The sequence below is a fragment of the Berghia stephanieae genome, chromosome 5 (genome assembly GCF_034508935.2).
Source record: "Berghia stephanieae isolate SIO BIC M18660-M18661 chromosome 5, UCSD_Bste_1.3, whole genome shotgun sequence".
In the NCBI taxonomy this organism is placed as follows: domain Eukaryota; kingdom Metazoa; phylum Mollusca; class Gastropoda; order Nudibranchia; family Aeolidiidae; genus Berghia; species Berghia stephanieae.
In genome coordinates this window covers 56,019,677-56,034,676 of record NC_088364.1, presented here as the reverse complement: position 1 = coordinate 56,034,676, position 15,000 = coordinate 56,019,677, and the positions used below count along the sequence as shown (strand labels likewise).

General features: G+C 37.6%; 1 protein-coding gene across 2 annotated transcripts in view; it reads right to left on the bottom strand.

Annotated features, from left to right (window-relative positions):
- LOC144973254 (cGMP-dependent protein kinase 1-like) overlaps window positions 1-15,000 on the bottom strand; it is a 329,273-nt gene that overhangs the window by 107,448 nt on the left and 206,825 nt on the right. For both annotated transcript variants that reach the window (XM_078915484.1, XM_078915485.1), the window contains exon 5: window positions 7,929-8,095. In XM_078915484.1, the coding sequence (XP_078771610.1) occupies window positions 7,929-8,095 (167 nt within the window). The remainder of the gene's footprint in view (window positions 1-7,928; window positions 8,096-15,000) is intronic.

Here is a 15,000-nt window from a genome sequence, read left to right as displayed (position 1 = left end):
GGACACATTGTAAAACGCTTTGAACACGTTTAGTGGACATTGCACTATATATAAAAGCTCAATTGTAAGGATCGAATATTTTCATTAGTTATGAGAAACTTCTAAAATGTTGCATTATAATATCCTGATGAGAAATATAGGGTTTGGAAAATGGTCAGATGAAAACAGAGAATAAATATATCGCGGTGTTAAAGCCAATCTTGGGATCCAACGGACACGGCACCCTTCGCCTATCTGAGAGAGGGAAAGAAGAGTGAGAGAGAGAGAGAGAGAGAGAGAGAGAGAGAGTGTGTGTGTGTGTGTGTGTGAGAGAGAGAGAGAGAGAGAGAGAGAGAGAGAGAGAGAGAGAGAGAGAGAGAGAGAGAGAGAGATCCACTAGCAGTCGCACTAGCCACTAAGCATCCAGAAACATTATGTTATTGGATGAAAAACGGGTTTCACCCCGAAACGTTCCGTGTTTTGTATCTTGTTCATTTTTTAAAGCTGTTATATTTATTTCAGTTTATTAGTGCTTTACAGTCTAAGCTTCTATTAGCTTAGTATCACTTTGATTGATTTTACATTTTGGTTTCTAAAAAATCTGCATTTATTTCCTAGAATAAATCTTAGACCAAGTACCACATTTTTTTTTACCATACTTTTAATTTCCAGGAAATAAATCACCCCCGACATTATAAAGTTTTAAGTTTGTCGGTCACATTTTTTCTTTGTTATTCTTTCAATTGAGTGCGGTATGTGGTCTAGTGGTATATATGACACTCGCTTTCGGATCGGAAGATCCTGGGTTCGAACCTCACTCGGCGCATAGCTGAGCCCTTGGATTAGGCTCTTTACTCACATTCTCTCACAGTACTCAGGTGTAAAGTGAGTACCTGGCCGTTAACAGCGTTGTCTCTGTCCGAAACATTGTGATATCGCCCAACAGGCGTCATTAACTGTCCTAAATATTAAATGTTGCTGCCGACCAGGGACCCCTTGTAAAGCGCTTTGAGCACGTTTAGTGGATATTGCGCTATATAAAAGCTCAATTTTTGTTTTTATTCTTGTTGCCATATTTCTTTGCTATGTCCCATGTGAATCATTCTCGCTTTATTTTTTGCCTCTTCCGGTGCCAATAACTTGGAAATTTTCCAATCAAAATGCACTTTACGCTGATGCTCTTTCACAATTTATTTTCGGACGATTTCCAAATACAAATAGACAAGATTTATTTTGATGCCCAGCACAGCAAAGCGAACAATTGATTCTAAAATAATTAAATTATTACAACTAAAAACAAAACAATGAAAACAAAAATATCATTGGACGCCCAACCCCCCGCCCCCCCAAAAAAAAAAAAAAAACAAAACAAAAAAAAACAACAAAAAAAAAAAAAAAAAAAAAAAACAAAAACAAAAACAAAACAAAAACAAACAAAAAACAAAAACAAACAAACAAACAAAAAAGAAACTTGAGCTTATAATATATTGTAATATTTACTAAACATGCTCAAAGCTCCTTACAATGAACCCCAAGTCAACAACACCACTTAACAAGTAAGAGAGACAAAGATACTTTTAAACTGTTAACTGCCACACTCTTGAAAAACACTTTAAAAATATGGCCGGGAAACCTGCCCTTCAAATATCGATCGATTTAAATGACCCTCATTCTTGGTAAAAATCTCAAACCTGGGACATCGCGAGGTCTAGATTTGGAAGTTTCTGCCAAGATAAGAGTCATTTACATCGATCGATATTAATTTGGCCGACTTTTCTGGCCAAATTTTAAATACATGTCTTTCCAGAGTTCGACAGTTCACTGCCCAATGCGTTATTACAATAAGGGATAGAGACAATGTTGTTGCCGGCCAGGAACATTTTTAACATCTGAACGTCGGAAGAGAATGTTGGCAAAGAGATTTTTCCAATGTCCACAATGGGATCCACAAATCTAAATGCGATTGTCATACTCCATCCAAACACCCAAAGCCACAAAATAAACTAAAAGCGGCAAACACTTTATGGTCACAGTTGATATGAATCGTTGTAACAAAATTATTTTCTTTGTCACTGACATAAAGCCTGATGCCCGGACTGTTCCTCATGACGTACTCTGAAAAAACAAACAAACAAACAAACACGACTAATATATAATTTTGGCCAGAAAATCGTCTTAAGTGGAAGTTCAAGGTTTGGGAGGTTATTTTTTTTAGGCAAGATGAGAGTCATTGTAATCGATCTCTATGTGATGGACGAGTTTTCTGGCCAAAATTTTAAACACCTGTTTTTTTCCGAGTACTCAGTGTTGGCTGCTTTCTCTAGCAATATTATTACACTAGTATTTTGTACCACGAAAGTGGGCAGGAGACTAATACAATATGTAACCATTATAAATGCGTAACTTAGTTACACGTGGGGGAGTATGTTGTGATAGATAACGAATCCTCTGATTCTAAAGTATCCTCTTGCTGCCGGTAATCAGGAGATTTGTAGTTTGATTCCCATTCGAGGTAGGCTGTTTTTTTTATGGTTGCATTATTCTCGGCAATCCAAAACAAAACAAAGCATAACAATAATTACAATATTTAATATAAAAGATTTTTGAAAATAATGACGACCTTTGATCTAATGAGTATCCATACTCTAGTTTTTAAATCACTGAATATCTATTTAAAAAAAACAACCAAAACAAAACGACATAAAAGGGAGATTGATTTTTGTAAATTAGCAACCAAAACAGGTACAAAAAAAACACAAAAAAAAACAAAACAAAACAAAAACAAAACACAACAGCTTTACCAAAGAGGATAAGTATGTAATTAGTAATTAGCCTTAAGCACCATATGTAGTTTGATTAGACAAGAATGTAAATACTCGTGTACGCCTATGAACAACATGTACGAACAGCAGTTGATGAGCAATAATCAATAGACTGGGGCGGTTCTAAGAGATTTCTGCTAATGAATGATGAGATTTAAATATACTTCACTTAGAAAACTTCTTTAAAAATTGTTTCTTTTATTAACTAGTGGAGAACCCGCGATATTTGCCGAGAAATAAAGACTGTTACGAACAAGCATTCGTCTATTATACTTATTATACCACTATATATGCGCTATGTGGTCTAGTGGTATGAGACTCGCTTTCGGATAGGAAGGTCCTGGGTTCGAGCCTCGCGCTCGGCGCATAGTTGAGTCCTTGGAAAAGGCTCTTTACTCACATTATATCACCGTACTCAAGTGTAAAATGAGTACCTGGCCTTTACTTTGTCAGAAAAATTGTAATATCACCCGTCCTACCTACATGTTAAATGTTGCTGTTGACCAGGGACTCCTTCTAAAGCGCTTTGAGCACATTTAGTGGATATTCTCTATATAAAGCTCAATTAAAAAAAAATTATATCGAGACTGATCTATTTTTCTTCTTTTTTTTTTGAGTCAACAGGTAATATAATTACCCTTAATTTAAGAAAGGTTGGCATATTACTCGTATATCATTCTGTAAAAAATAATTTCATCATTTTGTAGATTTGCCGGTAATTCTGTTTTCGATGATAAAAAAAAATAAAATTGAAAGTGCCATTACTAAGAAATGTTGACCTAAATAATTGAGCGTTTATATAGCTCAATATCCACTAAACGCGCTCAAAGCGCTTTTCAGGGGGTCCCTGGTCAACAGCAACATTTAACATTTAGGACGGGACATGATGCCTGTTGGGCTATATTATATTTTTTTTCGGACAGAGACAACGCTGTTAAAGGCCAGGTACTCATTTTACACCTGAGTACGGTAAGAGAATGTGAGTAAAGAGCCTTCTCCAAGGACTCAACTATGCGCTGAGCGAGGCTCGAACTCAGGACCTTCCGATCCGAAATCGAGTGTCATACCATTAGACCACATAGCCGCACAAACCTTTTTTTGAAAAAAAAAATGAACAGATAGATTATTATTACTTGATAGTATCAAGAGAGATTTAAAATTGCGTCATCATTTTTTGTTGCGGATGTGCTAGAATTGCGTAGAATCAATCAACTCGCAATGATAGCCAACGGTCAAATTAATTACCGAATATTAACACCTAGCAGATTTTCTTAGCATTAATTTGAATCAACTGGGAATAGAATAAGACTGAAATTGAAACAAAAAGTTTGCAAGTTACTCGAATATCAGTCTGTAAAAATCAAGTGACGAAATGGTATTTTTTTTAAATAGCACAATATTCCCGGAACGTGCTCAAAACGCTTTACAACAGCAACATGTAAGATGTAGAACGAGACATGACGACTGTTAGGCGATATTACATTTTTTTTTCCGACAAAGACGCCTCTGTTAACGACCAGGTACTTATTTTACACCCAAGCACTGTGAGAGAAAGAGATGATTCGTGTAAGGAATACAATTTAAGGAGTGCTCAACGAACAGTCTCTACAGTTCATTCGCTTGCCTTTACTTTTGTTTGAGAAAAGCCCATAAACCAGCTGGAAATGTTATTTTAAACTTTTTAAAATCAATACTCGGTTTGTTTCTAATGTAGAATCGAAAGTAGGATAAAGCGCCATGCGTGGCGAACCTCATAGAACGAAACTTGAGGTGTTCTGTCACTGCTTCCAAGATTTCTCAGGTTTCACACTTTTAGATTTTAAGATTCATTTTAAGAGATCGATATTCCAAGAAAGGAAAAAACAAAAACCCCAACCAACTGCGTTTCGTCAGAGTACGCGAGAAAATCGATCAATAACTGTAATTAAATTCTATGATATTTTTGAAATCAGGTTCATATTTTGGGTCTTAGCTTAGCTTCTACTGTTTGCTGTCAGCGGAATGGGACTGGGACGAAACTATATCTCGCAGCAAGGTAATCTCGCTGACTTTATTATTATTATTATTATTATTATTATTAGATACTTAGGTACTACTTACTGAGCGTATCTCAGGATATAGCTAGATCTGTTTGCTAACAATTTTATCAAATGCAACTAATGTAAATAGTCCTTCAGAGCCATTACGCCCGTGGAGCCGGAGTTTATCCCGGTTTCTATGGCGTGAAACGGACAATATCAATTGCTTGCTACTCTTTTGATAGAACGCTAGTCTATCGAAAAGTATTTTCCGTCAGATCTAACAGACCCAGCTCCCCAACCACTGCTGTGTGGAAAGGGGGGTGAGAAAAAAAATCTCGACTCACCCGGAATCGATCTCTGTCCCTTTGATTGTGAAGCGAGTGCTCTACCAATTGAGCTATCGAGACCCTCCCCCCTCCCCCAAATGCAACTCATCAAGGTATTTAAATCGAAATGGAATAATGCGTAAAAGGAATGTTTGTTGTCTGCTTTGCTGACGAAGAGTTTTACCTGAGATGTTCGTCATCTTTTGTATTGCTTAATTCCGAGGCCTTTCTCAACCAGCAGAAGTAACATTGAGCCCAAGGCTTATTCCGCTAGTTATTAAGTCTTTTAAAAAAAATATATGGACACAATATAACCATATGGAAATTGAAAATGAAAAAACCGGGGACCAAAGCAATGCTCGTGTTTATACAGAACGTTAAGGTCCTTTGGGTGGCCAAGTCATGGAGAAAAAAGGCTATTCAGGTAGTGCATGAATGCCGATGATGACAACAATGATGGTGAAGATGATGATGACGATGATGACGATGATGATGATGATGATGATGATGATGATGATGATGAGGATGATGATAATGGCAATATCCATCATAATATCATCATTATCAAAGCAGTTAATAAAGAGCGATAAAATATAACAAAGAACTGGCATGTAGCATAAAAAGACGATTACCATAAATGATTAGGAGATGATAAAGATGAAGCTGTTGTTGTTATTGTTGTTGTTGTTGTTGTTGTTGTTGAATATGATGATGCTGATGATAATGATGATGATTGACATATGTCATGGACAGGAAACATCAACAGCCTTATAGAAATATGATGATTGAAGCTTTTCGGAATGACGTGTTGATGTGAAATCGGACAAGTCGCTTGGAATTGAAAAATTGAAAGCTTGCTTAATGATAAAATAAAATAGGTGAATTCTAATACATGAAAGGAGTTCTTGAGTCTATATCGCATCCAACATTAAAGGGATATTAACCAATTAAATGCCGAAATCAGGAAAACCATGTATTTAAAATGTGGTCTAGTCGTGGTATTGCACACTCGCTTCAGGATCGGAAGGTCCTGGGTTCGAGCCTTGCTCGGCGTATAGTTGGGTCCTTGGAAAAGACTCTTTACTTACATTTTCTCACAGCACTCAGGTATAAAATGAGAACCTAGCCATTAACAGCGTTGTCTCTGTCGGAAAAAATGTATTATCGCCTAACAGGCATCATGCCTCGTTCTACATTTTACGAGTTGTTTGTTATTGGTCAGGGACCCTTTGTATAGCGCTTTGAGCACGTTTAGTGGATATCGCGCTATATAAAAGCTCATGTTTAAGTTTAAAACTTTGGTCAGAAAACTCGTTCTATAAATATTGATCCATTTAAATGCCTTTCATCCTTGTCAAAAACTCCCAAACCTGGGACTTGGCACAACAAGACCAGGTTAGACCGGGGGCCCAGGTTCTGTATAAATGAAGGGGGGAGGGGAAGTGAAAGCCCAATGGACGTCAGCATCCAGGTGCAATAAGGTCTTCTCCACCATAAACAAACTATTTTGGCGGGAGCTGGACTGTTCAAACTTTCAACGTTCAAAGGCTCAAATGAAGGCTTGCACAGATCATAAAAGAGACATACAGACTGATGACGGACAAGGAGATATATTGTGATTGGTCACAGAATTCTGTACTCAGGAAGGAAGGCCAATACTTAAGCGGAGTGTCTCTGGTTTTGTCAAAATGGGCGAAAAAGATTGATTGAATTGAAAACCCATGGGCAGAAGGTTGCTGAGAGAGCGACTATTAAAATTTTGTGAGGAGAATAATCTCTTCACAGGGGGTACCTTATTTCCACATCCATAAATACACTTCGACATCCCGTGATGGCAAAACAAAGAACCGAATAGGCCATACTATTATCATCAATAAATGGGAAAATCATTGCTTGATGTGATAAAAAAACAAGTGCCGATGTAGTAAGCGATCATGAACTTTTAGATGGCAAGGTCCATTTAAAGCTAACAGCAGCAAAGAAGAGTGATATCAGAAAAGGAAATTCAATACTGAAAAGCTAAAGAATGATGAAGTTGCTCAGAATCTTGGAAACTAAGAATTAGAAAATGTTCAGGCATCAAGATATCTGAGGAGCAAGATCACTAGAAATGGAAATTCAGAGGCTGAAACTTTAGTTCATTAAAGTCCGGAGGGCATTTTGGGCTCTTAGCAATATTTCGAAGTCAACGAGAATACAGGTCAAAACTATGATCAGATTTTCAAATCCAATATTCTCTCTGTGTTGCTATATTGTGCTGAAACATGGAAGGTGACGAAGGGCTTCTGTAAAAAAGGAAATAAGGAAATAAAGAAATAAGATGGAGGTGGACTGCCATGACCTCGGGATGAACCATGATGCTATATCAAGGATCTCCCTCAGACGTACCCTCACAGAGAACAAGAGAAGGAACTTGATGCATGATATGATGGCCAAAAATGGGGCGTGGGACAGATGTCCAAGATGGCAGTAGACCATGATGGTTGGAGATCTACTGTGTCGGCATTATATGCAACTGAAGCATCAAGAGAATAAGTGGTAAGTGATTAGTGTAAGAAGTGAAAAAAAGAAGAAGAAGAAGAAGAAGAAGAAGAAGAAGAAGAAGAAGAAGAAGAAGAAGAAGAAGAAGAAGAAGAATGAAGGCAATGATGATAATGATAATAACAACAATAGCAATGACAACAACAACAACAACATCATCATCATCATCATCATCATCATCATCATCATCATCAACATTATCAACCACAACAGTGGATAGTAATGTCACCATGACTTACCAGCACAGACATACAAATGCTCTCCCCGTTCCCCTTCCTTGATGATGTAACAGTTTTTGGGCACCTTTTTCTCGTACATACACTCCACAATCTCTCGTAGCTGGGTGGCCGCCAACACTTTGATAAACTCATTGCCCAGAATTGCGTCTTTGATGAGTTGCATGGATCTGAAAACATTGAAATAAAGAACGTTATTAGATATTAGATTTTGTATTATAAGGGTTACAATAAAGTAATAAACAAAAATGAATATGGCAGCTTAAAAAAAAAAGTACAAAATACCAAACGCAGATTGGGTTCGAAAACTCTTCTTCAACCCAATACAAATACAATAAAACATAAATACATACAGATAAACGACAGTGGAAAAGGACATGCCAAGTATGTTTCTCTCTCTCTCTCTCTCTCTCTCTCTCTCTCTCTTTCTCTCGCTCTCTCTCTCTGTTTGTGTGTGTGTGTGTGTGTGTGTGTGTGTGTGTGTATGGGTATGTGCGTGTGTGGATGAGATGGTATGTGAGAGAGAGAGAGAGTAAGTAAGAGAAAGAGATAGATAGTTAGATAGATATATAGATATAGATAGAGAGAGAGAGAGAGAGAGAGAGAGAGAGAGAGAGAGAGAGAGAGAGAGAGAGAAAATTTGGGAGGCCGGAGGGATCTCTTTTTTCTTGTTAATCTTTCTTTAAATTATTTGCCTGATTATTCTTTTAAATATTCATTAATCTACAGCAATACTCACTGTAAACATCCAGAAATGGATAAATAACGTTCATGAATATCCACTAAACGTGCTCAAAGTGCTTTACAAGGGATCCCTAGCAAACAGTAACACATAACATGTAGGACGAGACATGATGCATGTAAGGCGATTTTACAATTTATTTTGACGGAGAACACACTATTAACGACTAGGTACTCATTCTAATCCTGAGCACAGTGAGATAATGTGAGTGAAGAGTCTTTTCCACAGACTTAACGTTGCATCACTCAGAGCAGGACTCGGACCCGAGACCTACCAATCCGCTGATGTTTACTTGACCACAAAGCCATCATATGTAAGAAGGATTCATAAGTTAATATATTATCTGAATTTGAAAAAAAAACCCCTCTGAGCTTGAAAATTACTCGGTTACGAAAACCTAACTGTTTGAATTTAAGTCACTAGGATTGAGTATCATCATATTTGTGACCCATAGAGTCAAATCTGGTATCATGTCGCAATTATCTATATGAGGTAAATTGAATTTAAAAATTAAAATGACCGGAATAATAAAATTTAATTTAAAAAAATTTAATTTGGAAAAAGTAGATTTTTCCTGAATGTAGACATTTATTTTATCTCATTTATTTTTATGTTGTAAGTTAAGCTTACAGAGAATCAGTGACGCCATACCATCAACTCTTCCGGTTCCAAATTCATTGGAAGTGTGTGTAACCCATCCTTCTGAGAAGCAATGATGAATAGGTTACATATTGAGTCAAAAGATGGCATAACTAGTAGCAGGATGTGTAGGCAGATCCTTAAAATTTAGAGACGTAAAAGGGCGAGGATGGGTGATCTTTATTGACGAGCAGCATATATTTAGTCTAGAAAATAAGATGCCATCACTCTGAAACCAGAAGATCAATTACACAAAGTATGTATCCAGTCCTAGGGAAGATTGATTTGTACATTTCCGATGAGATTGGAACCTGTTTTTTTTGACATCACATGTTAATTCCCTATTTAAGTCTAAATAACAGACTCGACCGGGTATAATAATACCAGTGAGACGATTGGTCATATTGAATACGCAATTAAATCGTAGATAGCTTTGTTTCAGCTTTTTACGAAACCAGAAAGCCATCCAATTTAGCTCCTCTCCTCCCTTGTGTTTTCTCTCCCAAGTTTAATAGCAATCGTTCAACATGTTCACCCGCCAGCACTATCAATTTTATTGGTGAAATTAAATGCAATATGGTGAAATTCAGTTCCCTGGGGTACAAGCTGCGTAAAGGTTGTCCTTACATTCATGGTCGTTACGTCACATCAGCGAATTTTTTTTCTTCATGCGTTCACGATTTAGGTCACAATAGTGCGGCTACGTGGTCATAGTGCGGCTACGTGGTACAGAGGTATGACACTCACTTTCTGATCGGAGGGTCTGGGTTCGAACCTAGTTCGGCGCATAGTTGAATCATTGGAAAAGGCTGTTTACTCACATTCTCTCACAGTACTGAGGTGTAAAATGAGTACCTGGACATTAACGGCGTTGTCTTTGTCGAAAAAATTGTAATATTGCCTAACAGGCGTCATGTCTCGTTCTACATGTTATGTGTTGCTGTTTGTCAGGGACCCTTTGTAAAGCGCATTGAGCACGTTTAGTGGATATTGCGCTTTATCAAAAGCTCAAGTTTTAAAAAACCCAACAGATGCTAAGAAGTATTTTCAATTAAAAATGGCACGAAATGTGAACGTGTAGATTTTGACAGTTAAAGAAACTGTATCCATTGACTTCAATAAAATAAAAAAAATTGACCATAGTTAAACACTTATGACGAGTGGTAAATTAATAATAGGGCATGCATTGTGTGGTTACGCAATTAAATCATAGCATTGTTTCAGCGTGTTACGAAACCAGATAGTTATTTAATTTACCCCCCCCCCCCCCGCCCCTTGCATTTTCTGTTTAAGTTTAATACTTAATAGCGTTCGATTAACATGTTCACCCTTTAGCACAATCAATTTTACTGATGAAATTAAATTAAATGCAGTGTGGTGAAATGCAATTCCGTGGAGGGTAGACCGTCACTGCGACAAGGTTATCCTTTCACTAGGACATTCAAGGCCATTAGGTCATATGAGCATGTTTTTTTTTTGTCTTCACGCGTTCGTGATTTAGGTCACAGTAGATGGAGGACACCCTTGGAGTAGGAGGAAGTAGAAGAGGAAGACAAAGGAAAGTTTGGATGCACAATATCAAGGAATGGACAGGAATAAAGATGTAAGAACTCTTGGAGAAGGCCAGCAATAGAGAAGAATGGCGGAAAGTGGCAAGAGCTGTATCCCATGTATCCTCCTGACGATCATCAGATCATGGGATGAATGAAATCAATGAGATGATAAAGAGATGGTGAGCATTTTAAATGTGACCCATCGCATAAAATCGGTATTATGTCGGTGTAAATCAGATGCTGAGAAGAGGTTTTCAAATAGAAATGACAATAAACGTGAAAATTTTAGATTTTGTCACTTAAATATATTACAGCTATCGTCCTCAAAAGATCATAGATGTGCGGCTATGTGGTCTTGTGGTATTACTTATGGGATGGATAACATTTAAACCAGGACCTTCCTATCCGAAAGTGAGTGACATACCACAAGACCACATAGCCGCACAAATAGATAAAAGTAAGAGTAGATATTTAACCACATGGGAGGAGCAGTCTGTGCAGCATGTGATGTGGCATTCGATTTGCGACCTGTAGGTCCCTGGTTCGCTTCCCGCAATGGGTAGTGCATGCAGGAGATCCTTGGAAAAAAATCTATTTACCCACATTTTCTCATCATACTCCGGTGCAAAATTAGGACCAAGCTGGTAATAATATAGTCTTTGTAGTAAAAATAAAAATCTATTACGTCATGTCTCGTCTTCCAGGTTAAGTGATGTTTTTCTTTTGGGGCTCCTTGTATAGAGCATTCAACATATTACTTGAGCTTATTCTTATATAGCGCAATATCCAATAAACGCGATCAAAGCGCATTACAAGGGATCCCTGACCAACAGCAACACGTAACATGTAGAACGAGACATGACGCCTGTTAGGCAATATTGCAATTTTTTTCGGACAGAGACAACGCTGTTAGCGGCCAGGTCCTCATTTTACACCTCAGCACGTGAGAGAATGTGAGTAAAGAGCCTTTTCTAAGAACTCAACTATGAGCCGAACGAGGCTCGAACCCAGAACCTTCCGATCCGAAAGCGAATGTTATACCACTAGACCACATAGCCGCATTAAGTGGATATTGCTGTAAATATACGCTAACATTAAATATATTTCCAACATGGCCGGGAATTTAATCTAAACTATTCGGAGACATATTACGGTATGTCAAGGTTACCACATTGTCGCCTGGTAATAATTATAGACACATAATGACGTCATTATAATGTCATGGTTCTACGTGTCGTAACGCACGACACATTCTGACAATTGCTCTCTATTCACCCCCCCCCCCTTTCTTTAAACACGGTTAAACGTTGATTACGACATCCCCCACCCCCTAGTAGCATTGGTTTTATCGGTGAAATGAAGTATGCTGAAGTGTAATTCCCCTGTGGAATTAGCTCTGACATGGTAATCCAGTTCTGGGACGGTTACGTGATTACCATGACTTTCGGCTATGTGGTTTTGTGGTATGACACTCGCTTTCGGATCGGAAGGTCCTGGGTTCGAACCTCGCTCGGCGCATAGTTGAGTCCTTGGAAAAGACTCTTTACTCACATTCTCTCACTGTACTCAGGTGTAAAATGAGTACCTGGCCGTCAACAGCGTTGTCTATGTCGGGAAAAAGGTAATATCGCCTAACAGGAGTCATGTCTCGTTCAACATGTTACGTGTTGCTGTTGGTCAGGGGCCCTTTGTAAGGCGCTTTGAGCACATTTAGTGGATATTGCGCTATATAGTTTTCTTCATTGCGTTCATTATTAGGACCAAATAATACTAGTCCCGTAGCGCCATAAGGCGCCATGTCATGCAGCCGTATATTTATCCCGGTTTCTATAACGTTAACTGGACAATAGTAATCGCTTGCTACCCATTGGAAAGGATACTTGTCTATCGAATAATATGATGCATTGCAATTCCCTGTAGGATTTACTGTGACACAGTTCTCTTATGACCGGGATGGTTATTTATATACATCACGTGATGCCGGGACGTTTCCTTGCGTTCATCAATATGGCCCGGAAAAACCTGCTGTTTTCGAAAAAAAACAACCAAAAAAACACACACTTCAAAAATTTTGGTAAAGAAATTCGTCCTTCAAATATCAATGGAGTTAAATAAAACGGCTCTCATCTTGTCATAACCCTCAAACCTAAGTTTTACTTTCGGATTTCGTGGCGTCCCAGTTTGAGAGTTGTTGACAGGGTGAGGGTCATTTTAATCGATTGATATTTGGACAAGTTGTTGTTGGTCAAAATGTTTTAAAAGTGTTTTTTTTTCAGAGTCAGATAGAAAATGTGTTGATGAAATCGATTGATTAACGCTCTCGTTACCAACTAAAAGAAAATCGTCATATTCGTTATGATGCCACTAACAATCTTATCCTTCTGGTTTCTTTTTTTACATCACAAAATTTAAAGGAAATTTGTTGTTATAGCTTTTTTAATCCTGACACTGTGTTGTACAGCTTATTTTGATGAACGATATTATGCATAAATTGTACTTGTTGCTTTTCTGTTTGAGTAAAAAAAATCTACTTTTGTGTTGGATGGGTACGAGGATTTGATGAGAGAGTTAAAATAGACTTTAATGAAATTGATTGAGTGTTACCTAGTTCACTTTTGAACTGGCTGTATACTAGCCAATTATCGGAAAAAATCGATGACAGAAAAAATTAATTTATAACGTGACGAAGGTCAAACATTCTCAAAACATTCTCGTTGCTTTCGCATTATGTCCTTGAGGTCTGACTTCAACGAAGTGTCAGGTTAGAGAAAATTGACAAGCTGCGGGTAATTTAATCGATGTGTTTTAGTTTGCTAAGTAACAAACTAGGGAGCAGGCACCGGTGTAAGATTAAGATCTGAACAAATGTGTATGAAAGGCGCAAGACAAAGCAAGAAAGAGAAAAACAAGATAAAAAAAACAACCCCCAAAAAATCAATCTACCTTGGATGAGCCTCTGTGGTGTAATGGTAGCACGTCTGACCGGTAATCATAGGTCTGAGGTTTGATCCCCAGTCGAGGAAAACTGAATTTTGGGATGTTTTTTTTCTTGTATCGTTCTTTCTTTATTTATTTTCGTAGTACGTCAATATAGCCATATACTTGCCTTTTCTGTTGGATAATAGTAATGATTGGCTAACCCACATATCATGCTCGTCATTTAGTGCGTTGAATGTGATAAAATTAAATACCTCTTGTTGTGTAAACTTCTCGGTCTCTTTCATTCAATTCTCAATTCAACTAGGCTACAATGTTATTGTATGTACCAGGTTCACGGAAAGTTACAAATAACAAGAGGTTTTTCGAGAAATTAAATAGACTAATTTAAAATAGTTTTAAACGGTCTTAATATTTATTTGATAAAACAATGGCTATTATTAACCTTTGAACTCTTCTTAACATTTCCTTCCTGCGCGTAATAAGTTTGGATGGATATGCGATTAGTCAAATAAGGAGCTAAATGCCACATTACCGGCCGTATGGAGAGTAGTAGTCTAAAGAATCCCGTTAAACAAACAAAAAAAAAAAAAGTAAAAGAAATTGATCAAGGAAGTAGATTATGAAAACAATTTTGTATCAGAGTATAGTTATGAACAATTTTTCCTGCACTGTGAATAAGGTAAGGCAATTCGGCTTCTTCTTCTGCACGGTGCTGGTGACATACAGCTCTTCAAAAGTGCATTATTTTTAGTACCAAATACATTAATGCTGTCAAATTACGCTCTTCCGTGGGGGATCTTCAGATGCCGTCGCCGAGGCACTCCATAAAGCAATGAGATAACCTATCAAACAGACGTCTGATGTCAACAGGAAACAGCCTTGTAGTTCAAAGTGAGAAAATAGGGGGTTAATAATCTTGCCAAAGAAAAAACAAACAAACAATGAAACAGAGAGTGCTTTTATCGGGGCTCGAATTCCTACCCCCCCCCCCCTCCCGCCGTAATACCGTAGTCTGAATATACATTTTGTTCTGTACATTCCTGTTTATAATCCACAGATTCTAGCAGCTTGGTATTCACTTGGTAGAGCAGACAACGAAGAAAATTAAAAAAAAAAAACAATAAAAAAAAATCCCTAAAAGAAAACATAAACAAAATAGCTAGAGCATATGCATAGTGCACTATCCACTAACTCTCTCCTT